Genomic DNA, 23187 nt, shown 5'->3' on the forward strand with positions numbered 1-23187 from the left:
TATTTTTATGTTTGTGTGCCAACAAATGTATGTTTAAAATAAACCATAAACCATAGATAGATAGATAGATAGATAGATTTTATATGATGGAGCAAAGTAGCGTATAATAAAAACAAAAATTAATTATGAAACAGTAAAATGAAACTCATATTTTCACTTTAATCTGCAAAGCAACTATTAATATATTTCTCGGTGACATGAACAAAGCATAAAGTGTAAATATTCAAGGTTGTCCTTAATCGCAGTTATTTGAATACACAATGACGTCACTGTAAACATAATACAGCAGGCATGACGAAACATCTTTTCTGTAAAGTTTGAGACAAAGCAAAAATAAAGAATATATCTGTTAAGAGAAAAAAAATTAGACTTTACTGTGACGTGATCGTTAACTGATCATGTGATTCTTTCTGACAGCTGTGCGGTGGGTGGGCGGGGTTTTCTGAAGGGTGTATCCAATAAAAAAAACGAAAACCCCCTCCTGCTCCGCTCGACCGGCACGGCAACTTCTCCACACATGCGACAGAGAAGCTTTCATTCAAACTGAGACGTTTCTGGATTTTGGCAGAATTGTTTCCTATCGAATCAGATAATCGTACACTTCGGGTTTTTTTTTTTTGACGCCGTCACTTTATTTTCGAAGTAAGGCAGCTTTTTGAAGGGGATATCTTTCATAATCAGTTTAATTTTTCATTATCCCGCGCGCGCTATCGTGTACTGGTCCGTGCGCGCGCGCAAAATTAGCTTACTGGCTAGCAAGCACTATTCTTCACAGGACTAACTGCAACGTGTGGTAAGTTTCTTTTTTCCTTTTATTTATGACATTTGTAGCCTAGCAAATAGCTCATTGGGTTTATTGTGTGAATTCGGGCGTAAGTGACAATTCGGTGTTCGCGTAAAGCTAATGCTATAGACGGCGTGACAATCAAGCTATTGTAATATGGATTCAGTTCAGTTTGTTCTCTTTACAGCGTATAACAACAAATATGGACCGTTCTCTTCTCGGAGGTGAAATAATTAGTTTGACGTATGGTCTGTCATTCGTCGTTGATTGAGGGCTTTGTATGAACAAGTTGGTCAGCAGCACAAACCACGTTAACGGCCGGTGAAAACTGCCCTTTACGTCAATGCTAAGCTAACGATAGCAGTATTGACTACTTGTCCAGCACACACTTGGCAGATCGTTAAAATCGGGTCGGCGTGCACGCGTCACGACGGCTGCCACCCGGTCAGTAGCTGGTACCGCATCTTGTGGCTTGTGTTCCCTAAACGGAGTCACATCCGGTTGCGTACTCCTTTTTTACGAAGAAACACGTCAAACATAATTGAAAGAGCGGATAATGTGCTCGGCGGCCATTGCGGAGGACACAAAGACAAATTAAAGTCTTAGCGCCGAGTCCAGACCAGTCGAGCTGTTTCGTTTTTTTTACGGCCGCGTGAAGCCGTATTAACAGACGGCGCTCGTGTTCTGGGCTGTGTTCTATGAATGGATGACGACACGTGCACGCATAGGAAAAGTCTTCTAAACATAACGACACACCTTACTCTAACGACGCTAGTAACTGTCTTAAAGCCAAACCATATATCAGTAAAAGATAACGAGCCACGTGTCTAGGTCAAAATAAAAGACCTTGGTGAAATATCATTGCAGTCCTTCCTGCGCCATTTGCCGAAAATGGCTTCTCGTGGGTTTCTAGGTTTCTAGGAGAGGCAGCCAATAGAGGTTCTCCTTCCGGTCGGAGTCTTGCCGTTTTTTTTCCACGCTTCTTCTCTTTATATTGTTCAGTTTTAAATTAGCTTATTCTCCACCCTTCATTGTCCTCCGTGTGCTTTGCTTTGTTTGTGTCTTTCTGTGTGTACTTTTTACGAGCCTCTGCATGAAAGAAGAAGAGGAGGGATGCGAAGAAACTTTCGATTAAAGCAACCATTTTTGTGTTGTTTCTTTCTCTTTTCAGGATGTACCCCTGCTCCTCTGCAGTTACACTTGCACAATGGCTGTCTGTTCACTCTGCCTAATAGCCCAGCACACAAAGAAAGGGAACAGTTGTAGTATAATTACAGGATAGCAATAAATCCCCACTATACCTCTGGTTTACTTTACTTGTTTTCTGGTCTATTCCAGGTAAACCTTTTTAAAAGTTTGCACTGCTCATAAAATCCTGTTAAAACAGGTGGGCCTAAAAAAAAGCTTATTTATTTTAACCTAGTACCTCTCATTCACTATATGCTGTTTAGAGATAGCATTATATAAAAAGCTATTTTGACAGGCATTCATTCCCTTTTAAGATTGTGAAGTAACTTCTATATAATCTACAATCATGGTTTCAACAGCTGCGACTGCAATAATAGAGGCTACTACAGCAGTGGTCCACACCGCTCTGACGGACTACATGTGGCTGCTGATTGTTGGCTTCATCATTGCCTTTATCTTAGCCTTTTCTGTGGGTGCCAATGATGTTGCTAATTCATTTGGCACGGCCGTGGGCTCTGGAGTGGTCACCTTGCGACAGGCATGCATTCTGGCCACAGTGTTTGAGACTCTGGGCTCTGTGCTCCTTGGGGCTAAAGTGAGCGAAACCATCCGCAAGGGTATCATCGACGTGGACATATACAATGGCTCCGAGCATGTGTTGATGGCTGGCTCCGTCAGTGCCATGTTTGGTGAGTATCTGCGGCTTATCTTGCATGTAGTTAATCCTGCGGTCATTGAACCCTGTGGGCAGAACTTGACACGTAGGGCTCACCGTTTCTAGAACTACTAAATGGAGATGTCACTCTAACATGTTGGACTATGGCCAATTAGTTATAATTTAAGTAATAATAATAAAAAGATTACTTAGCGTTTTGAGTAAAGTGTTTTTTTTTTATTGTCAGAGAATATATTTGGATATACTCAGGCAATGTTAAGATCTGGACTAATGGCCTCAATCTCTTCTCAATAGGTTCTGCTGTGTGGCAGCTGGCCGCCTCCTTCCTTAAGCTCCCCATTTCTGGAACACACTGCATTGTTGGTGCTACTATCGGCTTCTCGTTGGTTGCCAGGGGTCAGCAGGGAGTCCAGTGGATGCAACTCCTCCGTATTGGTAAGTACGACATTCTTATCAACTGACCTAGAAATGTGTTTGGCTGAATTGCATCACAGATTTTAATTGAAATGGCAGGTGTGCTACAATGTTGTCATAATACTTTGGGTGGGCAATCCAGCGTTGAATGGGTGTGACCAGTCACAACACGTGAAAATATGTCATGTATTTATATTATACATCAGCAGTGATTACATCAGATGCTAATGTTTTGGTGTTGTGAAGTCGACTGTACAGATGAGGAAGGCATTTCACTAACAGTCTTACAGGAATACAGAATAACACGCCTACTTTCACAATTTGTTTCTTGCGTCTGTTGCATCTGTTTGGGGTTTTCATGTTGGTGATATTACCAACCTTTTTAGGGAGACAACCAAAAATGAATAACAACAACAACCGTAAGATCCCTTATTGACTGAACTGTTGAGTGTAAATGGATCCTTCTTGACTTTCCATTAAACAGAAGATTGTTTATGCCGCTATGTTGCCAAAATAGCCAAAGACAATCCACTTTTCAGGGAAATGATTATAGCTGCTTGGCAAACTGGCCACTAGCATAGACTGTGACAGAATCCGAGTTGAGATTTCCTGTTCAGACCTGATATGCCTGCGTTGCTGGTATGGCATTGCCTGAAAGATAAATCAAGGAAGTGTAAGAAGTTCTGTGGGAACGGTATTGTGTCTTCTGAATTCTGAGTAAGAACTAGTCCTAAAAGGGGAACTGTTTTTGTTTTTAATTTCGGTCAGGATGTTTTTTTTTTTTTTTTTTTTAATTTTTGACAGAATTGTCTATGATATTAAATTTCCACAAAATTATAATGCCCTTATTTATGTCATTTTCAGTTGCTTCCTGGTTCCTGAGTCCCCTTTTGTCTGGAATAATGTCAGGCTTTGTCTTCTACTTTGTGCGTGTATTCATCTTACACAAGGTAAGCTGACAATTATCTGATTGTGGATAGTACATATTTTTGTAAAATGAGGACTCTCTGGTAATATCCTTAAGAGAGTTTCAACACTATAGTAGTCCACGCCCGGAGTGAAATTGAGGAAATGTATGTTGCATGACGAGAACAATTACTGTCCTTAGAAATGGTTCCTTATCCACATAGGGTTCAGATTACCATCATGCCCATGTTGTACCGTAACCTGATACCAGTAAATACTGTCCTGGAATTAGTGTTTCCTGAATTGGTGCTCTGTTTTGTCCCTGTAGAAAGATCCTGTGCCCAATGGACTGAAGGCCCTGCCTGTCTTCTATGCCATAACCATGGGAATCAACCTGTTCTCCATCATGTTCACTGGAGCTCCGAGTGAGTATCATTGTTTCATTTGGGTCTGCATGCCTGCCCACAGCCACAGCTTAAAATAAACTGCTCCCTCAGACAGCCGGATGCCCACACATATTCCAGACTGAACCAGACTGTGTTTACCGTTTTTACAGAAGCTGTGTTTATTTTAACATGTTTTTGGGCCTCTCTTGCTTGTGGTTGTATGTGGGTCATAGCTGGAATGAAGTTTTAGACTGGAGCACAACAGGGAGCTGGAAATAAGATTTCACTTAACTCTTGACGTCACTGTCTGTGTCCTTCAGACACGGTGGAGGAAACGAGAAGTCAAAGAGGGTGTTGTTGAAATGGTTACATGTGTCTGCTGTTTTGTAGTTTTATTGCTGCTCAGAAATGGAAGTTAAGCTGTTTATACATGTTGGTTATTTGACAGTCTTTATTAAATGAGCTACTTTTGCTCCTTTGTTTTCTTCTCTCTACAGGGCCTAACAGTTCAAGATCTTAGCTGGCCTGGGCCATTAAATGGCGGCTACAGGCCAGAGTTTGACCAGATGTGGTGCGCTGATGTGTGCATGCACATCAGCACACACACACACAGAGGAGATTCATCATAGCCCATAACCCTGCTTAGTCAGGCAAATTCTGTACAGTTGTGTGAAGATCCTCACACCTAAACAAACTGTACACGAGGACCTGTAATTGGGTACCTCATTAAAAGGTGCGAAATTACACTGAACACACCAAACTCACTACATTGTCAAAGGAGTCGTAGTTAGATTATGGTTTATTTCTTATTTTTATGTTCACACTGACAACCTAGGTCCTTTCCATTTACAGTAGGTACAGGCAGATTGTCACAAGATATAAAACCTCCAAGCCAGTAGAACCAGTTTGACAAAGGGACACTCCTCATTGTTTTCTACATTATCAGCTTCTCAGTGACCGAATAACACAAGCATAAATCTAGCATAAACCCACATCTAATTCTCTGTCCATCTTATGACAATTCAAAATAATATTAACTTTTTATTCTTAAAGTCAGACACTCCATAGTTAATTCCCACTGGGTATAACCAGCATACAGGTTACTATTTACATAAGCTGGGAATGGATGAAGCTAAACAAATACAGCTAGTTATATACTACACCAGTCTGGCACACAGAACAACAACAGCTCATTATTGCTGATGTATACACTCTATCTGCAGCAAACTGAGGACAGTGTGTTTGGTTTCCTGTGCTAGGACTCTGCGTTCCCCTGATCTACATGCTAGCATAGTGGTGTGATTGGACACCAGGCATCCCACAGCACATTCCTGTACTGAATATATACACCGGTGCCAGAGACCTCAAGTCATCATGTGTATGACCAAAGAATTTGAGGGTCAGCTGGGAATCTTTTACAGATGGGGCTTAATGTGACTCGGGTTCTTCACACCTCATAAATCACTCGGTTACTGTCACTCCACTGCAACCCCATCATTGTAAAATGAAAGTCTACCCTCAAACAGATTTATAATCCACTTACCACTCTCTTAAAATGTTACACAAATGTTTGTCGCCTGGATATGAAGACTAATGTCTTCCTAAGTCAGTATGAAATTACTGTCCAGCTCTTCTAGGCATCTCAGAAATACTAGGAAGTGTTCCCTACAAATGCTGGATTTGTTCTGAATCCTGTCCATGTGGTTGCCCTCCTTTTTAATGTGCGGGCCTAATCTGATTTTTGTTGTCGCATTCCAGTGTGCGCTTCAGAATGCTGAGTATCACAGTTACAGTACATTTTGACCCACTCACTGCAGCGTCAATTGATAAAACTCAATGTGTTTGGCTGGATGCAAATTTTCTGCCTGGGTTACCCTCTGAAAAACAAATACCCTGTAGCGGTGGTTACTCTAGGGACGCCAAACAACCAGCAGCATCACAGCATACATGACTTGTTTTAACCTGTTCAATGGTCCTGAAAGACAACCTTAAGCGCCCCCAGGGGCGGCTCTTGTCAACTGTGGTATCGTGGCTATTTAATTGTTGTGAGGCAAGAATGTTGGACTTGCATATCTCTTCAGTGCTGGTACGTAATGCGGATGTCCATTAATCTAAGCGGATACCCATTGGATGTGCTACATTTAGTTGTACACAAAAGTTAGGACAAATATCCAAAGCTTCCTTGCCAAGTGAGTCACAAGTAAATTACCACTCAAACAGTCATTGTAATTGAGCTTGGTGGTGTGCTGCACCCACAATACTTGTGGAAAAAAAACAACAAACCATGTTATTGTGTAATGCAGGCCACGGGATACATTAGGGTGGGGTTGAGACCACGGCCGTGGTTTTCATTTCCTGTACAGTCCCATTCATCCCACTGCGTGGTTGTGGAATAAACTCAGCCCTTTGTGGGTGAGTCAATGAGGCTACTAGGCTCAGACTTTCTAATTCTTACTTTTTCCATAAAATTGCTTGTAAACATGTAAAGCTGCTCTGTCATCTCTAGGTATGACTTTGTCCATTTTATTTTTTTTAGTTGGATTGTGATGAGGCTTTCTGCTGACTATAAGACACCTGTTTCTGGATGTCTCGCAACATATGAGCCGGTGTACCCCAGTCATGAACCAGTAGGCTCAGCTGTTACAGAGCCGCCTTCTGGTTTTTCCTCTTATGCCTCTGTCCTGACGGTAGTGAGCTTCTATTGCATAACTAAATAAACATCGGTTGGCTGCGCTGCAGTCTCATGCTGCAGTGTGACTCTGTGGAGAGAGTGCACGGTGGACTCTGCCCTCAAATGAACACGGCAACCTAGACACTTATCATTTACCCTTGGCCCTCATTTCCTTCTGTTTATCTCAAAACTTCCCAAACAGTCCCATGGTAGTGGATTTGTTGTTTTTGTTTGTTTGTTAAATTTTGCATAACCAAGGTCACCTCACCAAAAGTGGTGTTGGAATTCTCCACAGCTATTGTTTTTGTTTTCTTCTAACCGCACTGCTGACTTGGATTGTGTCTGAAAGACAAAAATTGACCGTTTCCCTAGGGAAATTTGAATAGTTAGTTTCTGCCAACATGCATTGCGCTCATATCAACCCCCTACTGCACCAAGTGTACTGCAGTCTTGGCAAGAGAGTGCCCTTATTGCTACAGCAAACTACTCCTCTGGACAGCCCCCTCTTTCTTTTGCCTTTTCTTAGGTAAAGTTTCCTTTTAAGGAAGTCCTTTTCCGTGTGCAGTTTTGAGCTGGACGTTTGAGGGTCGTGGCGACATTTGTGCTCTCTCACCTATTGGGCGTTGCATAACGGTTCACATCAAGGGGTACACATGCTTTCCATTTTTAACTACGTGGCACAATTAAGCTATTTTGTCACGCTTGTTATGTTCAGAACCAGAGTCAGAAGATTGCACACATGGCTCGATGTCATTGAAGTTGTTGCCCTGGATTCTCATTTAACTTTAACTGAGAAAATGTGTTCCACCTGAAACTTCATTGTCCTGATATGACCACGCATACAATCTTGGCCTATATTTTTAACAAACTGGTAAATCTGCTTAGTTGTAGTTTGGTAATTGAAGTCTTTTAACCAATGTAATTTTCTGTGGTGTCCACCAAGAAAGGTAGCACCTGCTGCCTTGTTTTTTAAAACCGCCTTTCTCTTATTTGCCTTTGTGTGCGTCTGCGTGGCACCTGGTGATCCTTCAGTGCTGGGATTTGACAAGGTCCCTTGGTGGGGCATCCTGCTCATCTCACTGGGCTGCTCTGTGCTGATCGGCATTCTGGTTTGGTTTGTTGTCTGCCCTCGCCTCAAGAAGAAGATTGAACGTAAGTCCTTTTTAATTTTTTATTTATTCATTTAGTTTTGAGCGTCTGATGACACCGTATTAATTAAAACCTGACACTGTTTCTTCTGACTATTCAAATGTTTGTTGCCCTAAGCCATTTGACAAATGTAGCATCTGGTATGTGACCTGCACGTGGAGCTCAGGGATGTGCGCTAATGAAAATAATCTGAAAAAATTGTCACCCGTTTGTGTTCCATAATCCGGGATTAAAGTAAAAACCCAGGAGTCCTCTGCATTTACAGGTCCCATTCATTTCAACATTCATGAATCCATTTTTGCTCCCTCTATAGTGCATAAGCTCATAAAAGTTTATTTTGACATAGGGTTGTATTGGTCGTCCGTGCTGCTTGTTAGTTCAGATATATAAAAATGTCAAAGAGTCAAAACTTAAAATATTTTCTCATTGACACTGACGTCACGTTTCCTGTTAGAAGAGGCGTGTTTCTCTGGCCAAGCATGATCTGTCTAGATCAGACTCCATCCAGGAGACAAGCCGAACTAATTGGGTCATATTGATCCACTAATTGGTCTTTACCTCCTCGACTAAAATAAACCCAGGTTGACTTAAGATGTCGACATGGCATTTGCAGTGCACTGGAAACGAGGGCAGAGACAGACTGTTTCAGCTCTAGCCTTGACCGGTTTGCATGATGCAATGTGTCTTACTGGTCAGAACGCTATTATCGCGCAGAGAATATTGACACCGAATATCTGGTTAACGTGAAAGCCATAAACAAATGTCATGTGAGCCTCAGGTTGTGACGAGACTATCTTTTTATCAGGTAAGCTGCCAGCGGTTAGGTAAATATGTTCCTTGTAATCCATTTCCGTGTTCTGATTTGTGAACTCGGGGGGCCTCACTTTTGACCAGAGCCAACATTACATTTATAGGACAAAGGTTTGTCTGACTCTGTGGTTATGCAATTCTTGTGACTCCCTACGGCTTAAGCTGAAAGGAAACACATGTGCTGTGCTAGGATTTCTCTCCTGTACTGTGATGTATACTTGGAAATGACTCAAGTAATATCTCACTTCAATTACTCCCTATCTAGGAGATATCAAGTCTTCCAGCCCCTCTGAGAGCCCCCTGATGGAAAAGAGAGAGCTCAGAGAGGCCCAGTGTCCAATCCTGAAACAGACTGCCAAGGAGACGTCCGCACCTACCACACCAGCTGTCGATCAAAACACTCCTGCTCAGCCCCAGGCTGCCCCTGAGGAGCGCAGGGTGGCATTTGACATTGGAGATTCTGATGATGTCGACACTAGTAAGGAACGCAAGGTTGCGTTTGACATAGGAGATTCTGAGGACACAGATTACAGCAATACTAATGGTGGTAAGTATGCCATGAGACAAGACTAAGACTTGCATGTTATGTCAAGTTGCACACAGACAATAGAATGGCTATGTAGGAAACTATCAGTAATGGATAGATAGTTGTCATTATTTCTACAGATAATCATGAAAAGACACCAACTGGTCCAGTCGGCCTCAAGTTTTAATGTCTTTTCTTCTTTCTTTTTCTGTAGCCCCCAAACAGGTTAATTCAAACTGTCAGGACCAGTTCAACACCCAGCAAGCCCAAAACGACAGCGGCTCTGCAAATTCTGCCAACCAAGTCCAGTTCAACAATCACGCCCAGTTCAACAACAGACCTGCACAGATCCCAAGTAACGGTTATAGCCAGTACCACACAGTCCACAAGGACTCTGGACTCTACAAAGACCTGCTGCACAAGCTCCACCTGGCCAAGGTTGGCGACTGCATGGGCGAGGGCGGCGACCGGCCCATCCGTCGCAACAACAGCTACACCTCCTACACTATGGCCATCATCGGCATGCACGGAGACTTCAAGCATAAAGAGGGTGAATTCCGTGCCTATGAGGACGGAGACAAGGTCCCAGGGTCGGGTGGTCAGGAAAGAAAGCGCGTGCGTATGGACAGCTACACCAGCTACTGCAATGCTGTGGCAGAGCACACGACTCCCGAAGGTTTGGAAGAGTGTGACGTGACAGTAGAAATGGGGAAGGAGGACGCAGGTAGCAGCCAAAGCTCTCTAGATGACGACGGGCTTGAGGCAGATAAGCCAGAAGTCTCGACTCTGTTTCAGTTCCTTCAAATTCTCACCGCTTGCTTCGGATCCTTTGCCCATGGAGGAAATGATGTCAGGTATGTACGCTCCTTAATAACGACCCTGTTGTTATCAGACTGATCAGATGAAATATTTTTGTTCTCTGGAAGGTTGTTGCTTATATTTTCACTTTTAACTCTGTAGTCACTGTTTAAATAATCTCCTTTCTTCTCCAGTAATGCGATTGGACCACTGGTAGCACTGTGGCTGGTTTATGAAACGAGCAGTGTGACTTCAAATGCACCTACACCCATCTGGCTGCTCCTCTATGGCGGTGTTGGTATCTGCGCTGGTCTCTGGGTATGGGGTCGTCGGGTGATCCAGACTATGGGCAAGGACCTCACCCCCATCACCCCCTCAAGGTACAGACTCCACTCCACAGACAGTACACAACTTGTTTCTCCTAGTCTTTAAAACCACATCCTCCTCAGACGTTACCAGTCTGTGGATTTAGCAGATTGCTCAGTCGCGTCCACCTGCGAGACATGTTTTGTTTTTCCCCTGCAGTGGTTTCAGCATTGAACTCGCCTCCGCCTTGACCGTCGTGGTTGCCTCTAACATTGGCCTGCCTGTCTCCACCACCCACTGCAAGGTAAGCTGGTCAAACACTGTGGTCGGGAAACTTGACTGAGACCCAAGGAAAGAGACCATTGAGCATGAGGGAGGATACAGTAAATAGTCGGGTGGATTCCTCAGTCAGATTTTACATATAATTAAGTCATTACACATTAAAGGAAGATGATGTCATTTTTCTGACAACCACCGTGTTTCCAGGTGGGCTCTGTCGTGGCAGTAGGATGGCTGCGCTCAAGGAAGGCAGTAGACTGGCGTCTGTTCAGAAATATCTTCATGGCTTGGTTCGTGACCGTTCCCATCTCCGGCCTGATCAGTGCCGCCATCATGGCCATCTTCATCTACGGCATCCTGTGAGCCTTCGGCCGCACCCCGAGCAGGGGAGGAGAAAGAAACCGCTCCAGAGCGCAACGAGAGAAGAGGAGAAAAAGTTGGATGGCCAAAATATATTGCTTACCTCAAGCCGCCAACTTTGAAAGGAAAAAGGAAAAAAAATAGAAATGTTTGAAATGACTTGTGACATGGGCCTGTGGTTCTCGGCTGTATAATTCTTCACCTAGAATTTGCTGTTTGTTCCATTTTGGCCAGCGGGAAGCTTGCATTTCTTTGTTCTGACTTTCTTTTTCATCTCATCATTCTGTAAAGAGTTAATCTTAAATACTCAGATTTCTTTCTAATACTCATTTTCCAATTTTTTTTACTCTGCAATTGTGTGTGTGTATATACAACCATGCTGTTTTAATTTTTACACGTTAGAGAAATGAATCATTGAAATGCAGTATTAGCCTTTTACAGATGTAACTCTGGTCATAACACGTGCTGAAAGTAACGTAGATGCAGAAGCAGTATTTTTACGATGAAAAAAAACAGGTTATTGGTGTGTATTTGCATTTCAAGTATTTGGTATTGATTTGTTTTGCATCTGGCTTCCTTGTTTCCCCTAAACGGGAACATTGTCTTAAAGAACAAAATCAATTTTCGACTGAGATTTTCTACCAAATTCTGCAAATTACTGTACACACTGGACCTGCAGAGTAAGAAATGCTGCATAATTAGTATTGAATACTCAGCACACCTCTTGACAAGGAATGACAAAAAGCCAAATTGACGGAAGTCCGTGGGTTATCAGATTTGCATCTGAATCTCCCGAGGCTTTACCTTCTCGATTGGCGCAGAAATACCTGCCTGAATTCAGTTGTTTCAGTTTGAGAAATGTAACGGCACAATGTCGACCAACAACGTGTTGTCAAACACGACCTTAATTCTCCTGTTAAAACTTGATCGCATCATCCTTGATGGTAAAATGCTTTAGGCCTGCTTCAGCCGTGTTTTTCAAACTCACTTTGTACTAGCTACTTCCAGTATTTATTATTTGTTTTGTTCTGCCTAGGCAATTGAGTTGCGCTACCTTTCCTCTTATCTGACCTATGAATATCTTAAATGTGGAGGAACAACTTTAAAAACTGGAAGCTGTCTAACAGGGTGGTTTGGTTTTGAGCTGATCCGTTCTCTTGCTTGAATGAGCGCAGATATACGTTGCATGCCACCGGCGCGTGGTCGTTTGGCTGCAGCACTAAATGCATTTCAGACCTATAGATGCAGTAGTTGCCTTAACTGTTTTATTTTCCTTTAGGTACCAAAGATTTTTTTTTTTTTTTTTTTTTTTAATGCACATCAACAAAATCTGCTCCACATGTGTGTGGATGGTAAAAAAAAAAAAAAATGAAAATAAAAATGGGAAAATACAGACTTTTATTGTCATGTTTTATTTTTGAAATGAGCAAACGTGATTAAAAGTCAGAAATTAATGGAGACACACGGGTCGTAAAGGCAGTTGGGGTTCTTCCCATTTTATTGGTAAGCTCAGCGCCGTCCAGGCACCGGGTGATGATCCAACTGCTGCTGTGTTTTTTCACTCCGTTACATCTGGGACGTAGAGACACAAGAGAGAATTCCTTTACGCCAGCTTTACATTACAAACACACAACTCTGTAGTTTTCCAGGGATCTGGAGCTGAGTGTGAATCACATTTCTCGTGGGGTTTTTATGATATGAGTCACTACTCCTACAGTAGTGACTGATGATGACTGCACCAGTGTGTGATTATACTTTTTTTGGAAAAACAAAGTTAGGCCTGCCCTATCCCTAGAGGGCAAGGATTTTCTACCGCAGGTTGAACTGGTCTTTTATTACGCCCCTGCGTTCACAATTTCTGAATTAAAGATTACCTTTATCGGAACGCCAACAATTTGATCAATTTTCCTTCTAGTATCTTTTCAGGGCAGGGACCGGTGCATCCGCCGTCCCAAAATAACTAGAAGCAGATGATGCAGTATAAATCAAGCACAATAAGCACCTGGGGACAAACGTCTCAGAGCGACCTGGATTCTTGTCCTAGATTTATTCACATACAAGGAGGACTGTGTTCAAATAAACAATCCTACCATCTTATTTTTGAGGTCAAGCAGTAAACTTAAATCCGTGGTGACTCAAATACCTCTTCCCAACAACATTTATTTTGACTGCATAACGTTAAACTGGTAAAAATATCCCTTCTAGACCTTTCAAAAGCGTCCAAGTTGTAAATTTGTAATTGCCCTTTAAGCATTTTACAGCTGACTGGATTCAGACGAGTCTATAAAGGCTTTTGACACTATTTAAATCTAGCTGCGACTGGCTGCGACCGGCTCCGGTTTTCTAGCCTGCTTATTGCATAACGTGCAATTTCGATTTTACAACATTCAAAACATTTCACCGCATCTTGCCTCAGCAGGTACACTTGAGTCACCCTCAAAAAATGTTCTTCACTGTCTCTGAACTGGGCTGTCCCGTGGTCTGGATGACACCGGGAAACCGTCAGGGATGCATTTGGCCTCATTTATTTAAGCGGTGCATTTACGTACACAGAGATTTTAGATATTTGCGCTTGACCTTGTACTCGAGCCTTCCCCTCCCACATTTCACGGGACACGTTGTACTTTTTAACTCATTTGCATTCACATTTGAAAGCTTTAGCATAGTAATTCAACAGTGTGATCATTTTGGGAGGGCGTAGTTTGTGGTGCCGCTGAATTAAACTGGGTCAAAATAATAGAAACACAACACAGTTTAATAGTACTACAAACCACAGCCTCCAAGATGAAGCTGAATCAACAGCTCTCTCGTTCATTTTAAACAAACTGCTGATAGCATAACCTTTGTGGAGCCGAGATTTAGTGAAGGACTCTTACATAAGAAGGCATTCCTCTTCACTAGTGTACCTAATGAACTGACAAGTGAGTGTAGAGTAGCTACAGCAGCAATCTACATACTTCAGTATTCATAACCACCTGATTTCATCAGATCAGAAGGGCCAAACCAGTACTTTAATACTACATTTTGTTGCTAATACTCATGTACTTTAACTGATTTAGGATTTTTCATGCAAGACTTTTACTTAAAAGGTATTTTGACGTCGCAGCACTGGGGCTTTTACTATCTAAATCTAAAAACATTTGTAGTGTATTTGTCACCTTGCTCCTTGGGGGACTCTGGAGTGACTTCTTCTGCAAGGGGACAAATGAGAAAATGGAAAAATCACACTAAGTAGATGTGGCGTCGAATTCATAATATATGGTCTTCAGTGTTTCACTTAATCTTACCCGAGCTGCTCACGCTCTCTGACACCTCCTCGTGTTGCTCTGGGAAGACATTTACATTTGATCAGACATTTTTTGCGTCTGTCAGCATCTCTGAAAATTACTCTAAGCGTACTAAAAAAGCGACAACTTTGAATTATTTTTGAAAAGAAAAGTTGCACAGTTCAGTTCTAAGCTTGTGATGTAGTGTCTCCTTTACTACAGTTGGTGTTTTTCTTACCACGCTTCTTTCTTCTTTCTGTAAAAAAAGAAAAAAGAAAAGAAAAAAAGACAGACGTCAACCCAGATAGAAGTATTGAAGCTTTAACGTGCTGATATAAAATGCTGCAAACTCACCGGCACTTTCCTCATCGCAGGAATCTTGTCCTGTGTAAAATAGTAAAGAATGAAGCACATTTTTTCTCATCACTGCACTGAGATGCTGCAGACTTTTTCTATACTGTCCTTTATCGCCACCTAGAGTATTTGAAAACCTCTCTCACCATCAGAAGATTTACTCTCTGAGCTGCCACCTCTCTCTGCAGGAAGATGACCTCACAGTTAGACAATGTTGAGTCTCAGAAACAGAAAGATCACATGCTGATGACTAACCGGATGTTGTTGTTGTTGTTGTTTTACATACCTGTCCTAACTTTCCCACTTTCAACGTGCTCCGCCTCTGTTGAAAAGATCATTCTGATGTTTATCACAGAGTCAGTCTCTTCAGGCATTTAGCGTGTGATAAACTAGAACCTACCGGATCCATCCTGGACGGCCTCTGGAATGAAAGATTTGAGATTTGCATTGTTAAGCCAGCCTGGATCAGCCACTGTTAGTTTTTAACACAGTCATTATTTTTGGTTTATCCTCACCGAGGAAATGAGTGTCTTCACTCCGGTCCTCCGTGACTTGAGAGTAGAAGGTGACAAATAATTTAATTGATAAAAAGTGATTTTACGCAGCATTTGTCACAGAATGAATGAAAAGACGTGTGATGTAGGAGACTCATTACCATTCATCTCGGCTGCCTGGTTCTTCTGAGCGGCCTCGAACTCCATCTGATCTGAAGAAACAACAAGTGGTACAGTTGTTAAAAAAAAAAAAAAAAAAACTTGCTGTCTGTAATATTATACAGAAATATATGGGATACGTAAATGAACAACAAGTAAATTCACACAATTTTACAAAGTGAGAGTTGCGTCTTGAAAAATAGATTGTCTTTACTGCGTCAGACTATATGATTTTAATTCTGTTTGAATTCTTTTTCAACATAGACAAATAAAGAAAAAATAAAGAAATTGTATTATATAAAAATAAACATACATAGAAAAAACATGCATATACAGTAAATAAATAAAGTAAATATGTATATAGAAATTAATGATTTTAAACAGATTTTCTATATATTTTTTGCTTTCAGCATTTCAGCATTTATTTCTCTTTATAATATTTCCAATTTTTTCATGTACTATATATATATAAAAAATATGTTTTTTCTTTTTTTTATGGCACTCTTTTGACTCCATAATTAAGTGTTCCTCATTTGAAATCAGCTGGAGTTAATGTACTGTACCTATTTTCTTCAGCTCAGCCAGCTCATCTGCATGAAAAAACAAAAATAAAAAAGGTAGCAGAGGAAGAGGAAGCAGGAGTACATTACATTGTGTTTAGATTGTGTTGCGAATCATTAAATGCAATTTCAGCCTTTTAAGGATGTATCTCTCCAGTCATAACGCGTAATATTTTTACGCTGAAATCAAGGTTATTGGGGCGTTTTCCCTTAATCCTTCTCACTGGAAATGTTATATTAAGAATTGTTTGCATCCCTGATGGTAAAACATTTGCATCAACCATGTTTTTATGCTTCTCCTTATTTACTGACAGTGGCATATTCTTTCCCCTGCGTCTTCACTTTGAATATTGCAAATGAGGTGGATGGTAATTATCATCTTCTGTAACTGACTGTCCTGTGAAGGGTCACGAAGGGTCATAACATTCAACATGTCATGGTAATATAAAGCTGTGTCATAGCAGTTGTCAACAGGAGACGAGTTATAAAGAAAGATGTGTGAGGTTCCAGGAATACAATTATCATCAGCTTCAACACTATCAGCATAACTAATGATTCCAGTCATCCTCCTGCACCTGTTTTGATCGGCCGGCCATGCGCGTACAGTTTGGGAAATAGAATTTACCCTCTCGGACAATAATTAGCTAGCTGATCATTGTTACTGAGAGTAAAAAAAGAAATAAATCTTACCATATTTAGCAACTTTTTCCTCCTTCTCTGCAGACTCCAGAGAAGCTGAGAGCACTAGAATAATCACAGATGCACCAGTCAGGCCAGAGACACAACAAGAAATCTGAAACAGTTACGCTGTAAACACATATTTGCTGTTTTTCTGTAGATTTCACAGTCAAACAAAAGTCAAACATTTAATTTAACAGTTCATGTTTCAATAATCATAAACTATTTGTCTTACCGGAGTGAAATCCTGCGACTGCCAGGAAAACAAAGAGTGGCACTAGAAATCTCATCTTGGCCGTTGGTCTGGTTTGTGAAGGATTCTGGATTTTGGGGTGTCACTCCAAACTGCGTGTTGTGTTGTGTTGCTGTTGTCACTCAGCGAGCCTCTTATATCTTCAGGCGCATCACATGTTTTGCATGGACAGGCGGCTCTGGTACCATTGTCCCTCCCTACCTGAGAGGGCAGCTGTGTGGCACATCACCACACAGACGTATCCTTATTCAGAGCGTCAATGCCACCCATTGTTGGCCCTTCGGTCACATGGGCCTTTATTTGGGATGTTTGATGAGAAAAGAAAAAAAAAGGGACTCCGTGTATCCGAGCTGAAAACAATGTTGGTTTCCTTTTAGGAGAGTAAGTGGTGATTTCACCGAGCATACTTGGCTTATGAATGATGGGTCACAATGCAGCTCAGTTGGACAATTCATCAATTAATCATGAAGGGAATCATGACATCGTTGAGAATGCAGAACGTTATTAAACATGGTTTTCTCTGTCTTTAATCTGTCATTGAATCAACAATGTAAGTTTTAGTCTTGTCATCAAATCAGAAAAAAACTCTGAGAATAGTTTAAAATTAAGATATTTAACATAAAGAAGATCAAAACAACAGTTGAGGAGCAAGTTGCTTCACAAAAGAGATCTACACAGTTCAGGCATAACACTATGACCACCTCCCTAATATTGTGTGGGTCTCCCTTGTGCCTCCAAAACAGTTGTGACTCATCAGAGAATGGACATGGGCCTTCTGAGGGTGTCCTGTGGTGTCTGGCAACAGGATGTTGTTAGTGGGGGGCTTTGGGTCCTATGGGTTGAGGGGAGGGGCCCCTGTGGATCATCCCAGAGATGCTTGATCAGTTTGGGATCTAGTGAATTTGGAGGCCAGGTCAACACCTTGTGCCGTTTCATGTTTTTTTGAGTTGTTCCTGTTGTTGTCTGTGTCAGGCTGCATCCTGCTGGGGATGGCTGCTGCCATCAAGGAGTGTCATTGCTATGGGGTGGGGGTGCCTGGTCTGGTCTAGCTGGGTGGTACATGAATGCCCAGGTCCAAAAGTTTACCAGCAGAACACTGAATTGTCACAAGGTGGTCAATGTTATTTACTTCTCCCGTCAGTGGTTTTAATGTTGTGGCTGATCGGCGCATATGAAATGATTCAGACATAATGCAATGTCTTTAAGGCTTTTATTTTGTAGCTGAAAGCTTTGCAGCAAAATAAAAGTACAAATCATCACTTCACTGTGATTGTAAACACACTGAACATACAGTGTAGTCAGGAAAGTTTCAGAATTACGTAAATTTGTTCTGAAATCAATGTGTAAAACGGATTTGTTTTTTTTCCCGTTAAAGTGCACGGTTAATGATCTATACTTTGTTCAAATATCTAGAAAAACACACCTTTAAAGGTGCTTAATAAAAAAAAATTTTCCCCCTAAAGTGGCTGAAGAGCCTGGAAGTAGTGTAGGTTAGGTAAAGTACCTCTAAGCAACAAGACATGTGATCGACCACAGATACAGAAAACTTTCAATTATCCTCCAAGTACATATCACAACAAAACGTAGAAATACATCAATGCAGTTTGATCCTTCGTAGCTGGCAACTGTCTCTTTAAAAACGACTCAGGAAGACCCAAATGACACAGGATTTCAAAACTGAAACTTATCATTTAATGAACAAATATCCCAATTACTCTGATATCTGATATCTTTAAGGCACAACCCTCTGTTAACTTGTGTGATTAGACTGTCAAATTAATAATATTAGTAAATATACTAAACGTGGACATAACGCTCTCACAGAAGAAGTAGAGGGACTGGGTAGGAACCGGAGGAAACGTTAACCTATCAGCAAAGGGACATTATTATATTAGTGACCAAAATACAAGAATCTCTCTTAAGGCTTCAGGATTTCACAACACTCTGCTGTTTACCATGTTCATAACAGGAGCAACATGCAATAAAAAAATACACGTGTCTACCCTGCAGTGTAGAGTGGTTCACAGTGATTATACACATCAGCACAGTAAAATTAGGTTCCAACTTACAGTGGGACTTGTGCTTACCGTTGCTGGTACTGCCTTTAAAGTTTAATACCAAACTGTGCTTAAAGTTGCAGCTGATCTATTTTTCCTCTGCAAAAATGGCTTGTTTGTGTTTTTCTGGAACCAGAAGTGAACATATTTGGACAAGAAGGAGGAGATGAGGAGGCATAGATTTGATATACCTCTCTTCCGGGGCCTATTATCTAATAATTATTTCCAAGGGACCACGATTGCACTTAATTTAACTCCTGCGTTAACGTCAGTTTTCAGACCCGGTGGCCACGTCCATATTTTAACTTCAGGAAAAACCCCCAAAGATCCTCAATTTACAAAGTTTCTTAACATTTGAGAAGCTGAAATCGTTTGATTTTAGCATTGCTGGACAGCGGCAGATCAATTTTGACTAATTTTACAGCTCTAGCGTCACCATGTTGCCAGATTTCAGCAATAACTTTGGTGAGTACACTGCTATCTGATCTGTAGGAATGATGGGCATGATTGATGTATTGTATTGCTTAAAATGACTTTGTCGAGAATGTCTTTCAAGTATTTCCCTCTCGCTCTCACCGTTCAGAGTTCTCCTCTCAGTCGCGTGTGCAGGTCTTCCTGGTCGATCTTGCCGACCTGTTCGTGCCAGCGGTGGTGGGCCAGCAGGGCCACATTCCTGGCAGCAATGGCGCTCATCTCCATGGCGCTTGCTGCCCACTCCATGGTGTTGATGTAATACAGCCGGTCGTGCAAGATGATAGGAGGGGTCTTGCGCTGCGGCGGACGGTAAGTCGGGTAAGCCAGCCACTTGGTTTCAGACACCGAATCATACGAGAGGAACATGCTCTTCAGCTGCTCCTCGGACAGCGGCTGTGGGGAGAATACCTTCCAGACATTATCCTGGCTGGCGGGGCGTCGCTTGTAACCCTCAGGGATGTGGATAGGCGCCAGAGAGCTGAGGCTGTTGATGACCGAGCCCTTCGAGTCCATGGTGAGGATCTCGGCCACGTTGAAATCTGAAGCTTCTACTGTGGACCCCAGGTAGGACACGTTCAGCTTCCCATGGACCAAAGTGGTGACTATCTGGTGGAAGCGCCCCGGATAGTGAGATGGGATCACGGGAGAGAAGCCTGAGAACGTGATGTCAGATTTCCCCTGGTGAAGTGGTGTTGCTATTACCACAATGTCATACAGAGAGTGGGCAGGGCCCGATTCTTCAATATAGTTCACCTCGTAGAAAGTGTTTGTGACGCCTAAAAATGGAAGGTGGAGGGAGGTTAGGACGACATATGAGAAATTCAGAAAGAGAAAATGGCAAATTCAGTGCCAAATTAAAGAATTTGAATGTTACCTTTCTTAACGGGTCGAACCTTGAGTGCAATGGAGGTCACTCTGCCTAAGACTAGCTCACTTTTGCTGTTGTACAGGAGTCCGTTGCAAACTTTCTTATTGCCTCCATCCACTGCCCAGAGGCCTGGATCTGCCCCCGCTAGTGACACTGCCCCTGGAGAATAAGACGTACATGACTTAAGAGAACGTATTCAACTAAAAAGATGTCCGAGCAGATTCATGACAAACTCTTAAAATGTAATAAAACGTACCCACGAAGCCATTGATGCGGACACTCTGGCCATAGTTGACGCGAGTGATCGGCGAGACTATGTCGTTCAGGAAGACCTGCGAAAACCCTTCACCCATCATGGCTTCCTCTAGCGTCTGGTTCAGAAGGGTAAGAAAACCATCGCCTCCCATGGCGTGCAAGATCCTCTCCACGCTGGTGAATGAGTAGCCATACTGCTGATACTGATAGATTCTGCCAATAATGGGATTTACAGGATCATTAGGACACCAAGCAGGACAAGCATTCCTTCATCTCATCTTGACGGGATAATAATTCACCTCCTCCTCACCTCATAAATTTGTCCAATATACTCTCCACCCACATCTGCATTCGAATGAAATTGAACCCATAACGCCAGAGCATGCGGAAGAAATTTATTATAAACCAATCACTCTCTTCAAACACAAGCTCCTTTCCATCAAAGATTGCCATTTTAGATGAGACATCTTTCCTCACAGGAATACCTGAAAAAAAAAAAAAAAAAAAACAGAATTAAAGTTTTAAATCTCATAAACTATGAATGAATCACAGCTTCAACCATTCATGCATACGAGCGGATTACAACTTCAGTCGCAGCTGTTTAGGATGTGTTGACATTTACCTAATTTTTCAATGAAAGTCTTCATGTGCAGGTTCAGAGGATGGATCACAGCGCCCCCCGTCTCATACTCATGATCTCCAATCTTGACTGTCGCGAGCCGCCCTCCAACAACGTCGGACTCAAACACATCGATCTTGACCCCGGCTCCAAACTCTTGCCTCAGGTAATACGCTGCCGCCGTGCCGCCAATGCCTGCTCCGACCACGGCTTTAAAGTGACAAGAGAGCAAACCAACGTGAAATCAACGTGTTTTCTGGTCTGGAGCTGAAGGTTTCTGATCTGTGGTCCCTTTGAATGCTGGATGTATGCAGAAAATCATCAAATCCTCACATCTGAGACCTTTTAAAGATGAATTTTATGTAATTTTAACACACATATTGTCTTTTTAACTTTAACTAACTCCCTTCTATTCTGGGCCATATCACCGCAAGTGCATAAAAATGTTATTAATCAAGTTTCAAGGTTTTTTAAAAAAACATATTTGTTGAAAATGCTGAATTATCTGTGCATGCATCCTGTTTCACAAAAAGTCTGCTTCACTGAAAATATGTGCAGTGCAGGAATCAGGTTTCTAGATCATCTTGCATTGGCTGGGGATGATGATATCTATCCTCCAAAGAAGCACATTTTAAAAAAAGGATGCATCAAAATGAACAGAAGGGATGGTTGTAGGAAGTTGCTGTTGCAGGATGCTGCTCGTCTGACACTCACCAATGTTCTTGGGCTGAGCTTTCAAGTCTGCAGCTGAAGCTAGACCTCTCCTCCCGGTGTGCCAAAGCCCCAGGAGCAGCAGCGTTCTCAGTGACAGGGTCTGTAGACTCATTGTGGGCATCTACAGCGCTACAATATGAAGCATCTGTACATGAGGAATAATTAATAGCTGCAAGTCAACAGTCAGTCCCAGTGAGTCATTCCTGGTCAAAGGTTGCATGCAGGATTTCAAAAAGAGAAAGGAAGTGTATTATCATACTGAGAAAACAGTGACACAACTCATAATATACAGATAAGTTACATTTTCACATCTGCCTAACATCCTCTTTTAAACTCAAAACATAACACAGTGCGCATTGTGGACTCACTATGTCAAAAGTCACTATGTGAGACACCCTTCAAGATAACTTTAAAGCTCTCTTAGAGATCTTCTTCACTACTTACACAAAAAACTAAACTGTTATTAGGATCCTCTGTAAACTAAAACTAACAAACTAGTTCAAAATGTTTAGTCCCGTCGGAGCACGCACGGTGAGCGTCGCTTAATAGTGAGACACACTTCCGGGTAAGCTTACGTAGGACTTTCACAATAAACGCCTCAATTTTTCATTTGAAGGGCAAGTGAGAAGCAAATGCTTCACGAAGCAATAACTTAGTATTTACCTATAAATATGCCTACATTATAGTTGATCTTGTCTGTTAAGAAGACAAAGTAGCGAAGAAAACGACTCCTCATTGTCTGCTTAGTTTCATGCATGACCTTGTTGCCTATATGACCTTTACTCAATCCTGTAATTTAAATACAGGAAATATATATTGCATTTTTTTTTCATGTATCATGCTGTTTAAATTAGAATGATTTCAAGTGTGACAGCTTCTATCCGAATTGGACAACCATAGGTTAAAGAGTGAGATAATCTAACTAAATATCACAGTGAAAGTCTATTTTATCTTTAAGATATCTAATTATCTTTTATTTTGAAAGGGGAATTGATCACGAAGCTAGCGGAAGAAAAGAGCTCGCGGAGCTTCGGAGCATAACTCGGGAGGCGCTAAGCGGAAGTTGTAATTTATTTCCTGTTATTTTTCTTTAAAAACATAAATAACACAGAGAATACTCAAATAAAAAACAATTTTCTACTATAGTATACACATATAATAAATATAACATATTTTAACGACG

General features: G+C 41.7%; 3 protein-coding genes across 4 annotated transcripts; 1 reads left to right on the forward strand and 2 right to left on the reverse strand.

Moving 5' to 3' along the window:
* Nucleotides 1–505: 505 nt before the first annotated feature.
* Nucleotides 506–12646, forward strand: slc20a1b (solute carrier family 20 member 1b). The gene is made up of 11 exons (XM_084572684.1): nucleotides 506–793; nucleotides 1956–2661; nucleotides 2943–3083; nucleotides 3927–4012; nucleotides 4297–4393; nucleotides 8058–8177; nucleotides 9250–9531; nucleotides 9725–10364; nucleotides 10503–10688; nucleotides 10834–10918; nucleotides 11101–12646. The coding sequence occupies exons 2-11, from the start codon at nucleotides 2319–2321 to the stop codon at nucleotides 11254–11256; spliced, it is 2136 nt and encodes a 711-aa protein (XP_084428810.1). The 5' UTR covers nucleotides 506–793; nucleotides 1956–2318; the 3' UTR covers nucleotides 11257–12646.
* A 49-nt stretch (nucleotides 12647–12695) lies between these two features.
* LOC311508064 (uncharacterized protein) lies at nucleotides 12696–17469 on the reverse strand. Its single transcript, XM_084572685.1, has 13 exons — nucleotides 17000–17469; nucleotides 16777–16830; nucleotides 16090–16116; nucleotides 15529–15579; nucleotides 15389–15424; nucleotides 15274–15294; nucleotides 15160–15195; nucleotides 15020–15055; nucleotides 14874–14903; nucleotides 14758–14775; nucleotides 14541–14579; nucleotides 14412–14444; nucleotides 12696–12825 (listed from the first exon to the last, which is right to left on the reverse strand). Exons 1-13 carry the CDS (start codon nucleotides 17052–17054, stop codon nucleotides 12812–12814), a joined length of 450 nt encoding a protein of 149 aa, XP_084428811.1. The 5' UTR covers nucleotides 17055–17469; the 3' UTR covers nucleotides 12696–12811.
* Nucleotides 17470–18166: 697 nt separating this feature from the next.
* pcyox1 (prenylcysteine oxidase 1) lies at nucleotides 18167–22684 on the reverse strand. Of its 2 annotated transcripts, XM_084571948.1 has the most exons (7): nucleotides 22373–22684; nucleotides 22005–22149; nucleotides 21294–21500; nucleotides 20982–21156; nucleotides 20673–20884; nucleotides 20423–20575; nucleotides 18167–20324 (listed from the first exon to the last, which is right to left on the reverse strand). In XM_084571948.1, the coding sequence occupies exons 2-7, from the start codon at nucleotides 22123–22125 to the stop codon at nucleotides 19654–19656; spliced, it is 1539 nt and encodes a 512-aa protein (XP_084428074.1). In that variant the 5' UTR covers nucleotides 22126–22149; nucleotides 22373–22684; the 3' UTR covers nucleotides 18167–19653. The 2 variants fall into 2 exon arrangements, with proteins under 2 accessions (XP_084428074.1, XP_084428073.1); XM_084571947.1 differs by having other exon boundaries at nucleotides 22005–22684.
* Between the last annotated feature and the right edge of the window lie 503 nt (nucleotides 22685–23187).

The sequence above is a fragment of the Chelon labrosus genome, assembly GCF_963514085.1.
Source record: "Chelon labrosus genome assembly, chromosome: 22".
Classification (NCBI taxonomy): Eukaryota; Metazoa; Chordata; class Actinopteri; order Mugiliformes; family Mugilidae; genus Chelon; species Chelon labrosus.

Excerpts from the sequence above, each read along its gene's own strand:
- slc20a1b (XM_084572684.1), top strand. The coding sequence starts at position 2,319 with ATGGTTTCAACAGCTGCGACTGCAATAATAGAGGCTACTACAGCAGTG. Across the intron at positions 10,689-10,833 it reads ACCCCCATCACCCCCTCAAG|TGGTTTCAGCATTGAACTCG; the intron begins GTACAGACTCCA and ends TTTCCCCTGCAG. Across the intron at positions 10,919-11,100 it reads TCTCCACCACCCACTGCAAG|GTGGGCTCTGTCGTGGCAGT; the intron begins GTAAGCTGGTCA and ends CCGTGTTTCCAG.
- LOC311508064 (XM_084572685.1), bottom strand. The coding sequence starts at position 17,054 with ATGAGATTTCTAGTGCCACTCTTTGTTTTCCTGGCAGTCGCAGGATTT. Across the intron at positions 16,831-16,999 it reads AGTCGCAGGATTTCACTCCG|TGCTCTCAGCTTCTCTGGAG; the intron begins GTAAGACAAATA and ends TGATTATTCTAG. Across the intron at positions 16,117-16,776 it reads GGAAAAAGTTGCTAAATATG|ATGAGCTGGCTGAGCTGAAG; the intron begins GTAAGATTTATT and ends TTTTTCATGCAG.
- pcyox1 (XM_084571948.1), bottom strand. The coding sequence starts at position 22,125 with ATGCCCACAATGAGTCTACAGACCCTGTCACTGAGAACGCTGCTGCTC. Across the intron at positions 21,501-22,004 it reads AGCTCAGCCCAAGAACATTG|CCGTGGTCGGAGCAGGCATT; the intron begins GTGAGTGTCAGA and ends GTCACTTTAAAG. Across the intron at positions 20,576-20,672 it reads CCGCATCAATGGCTTCGTGG|GGGCAGTGTCACTAGCGGGG; the intron begins GTACGTTTTATT and ends CTTATTCTCCAG.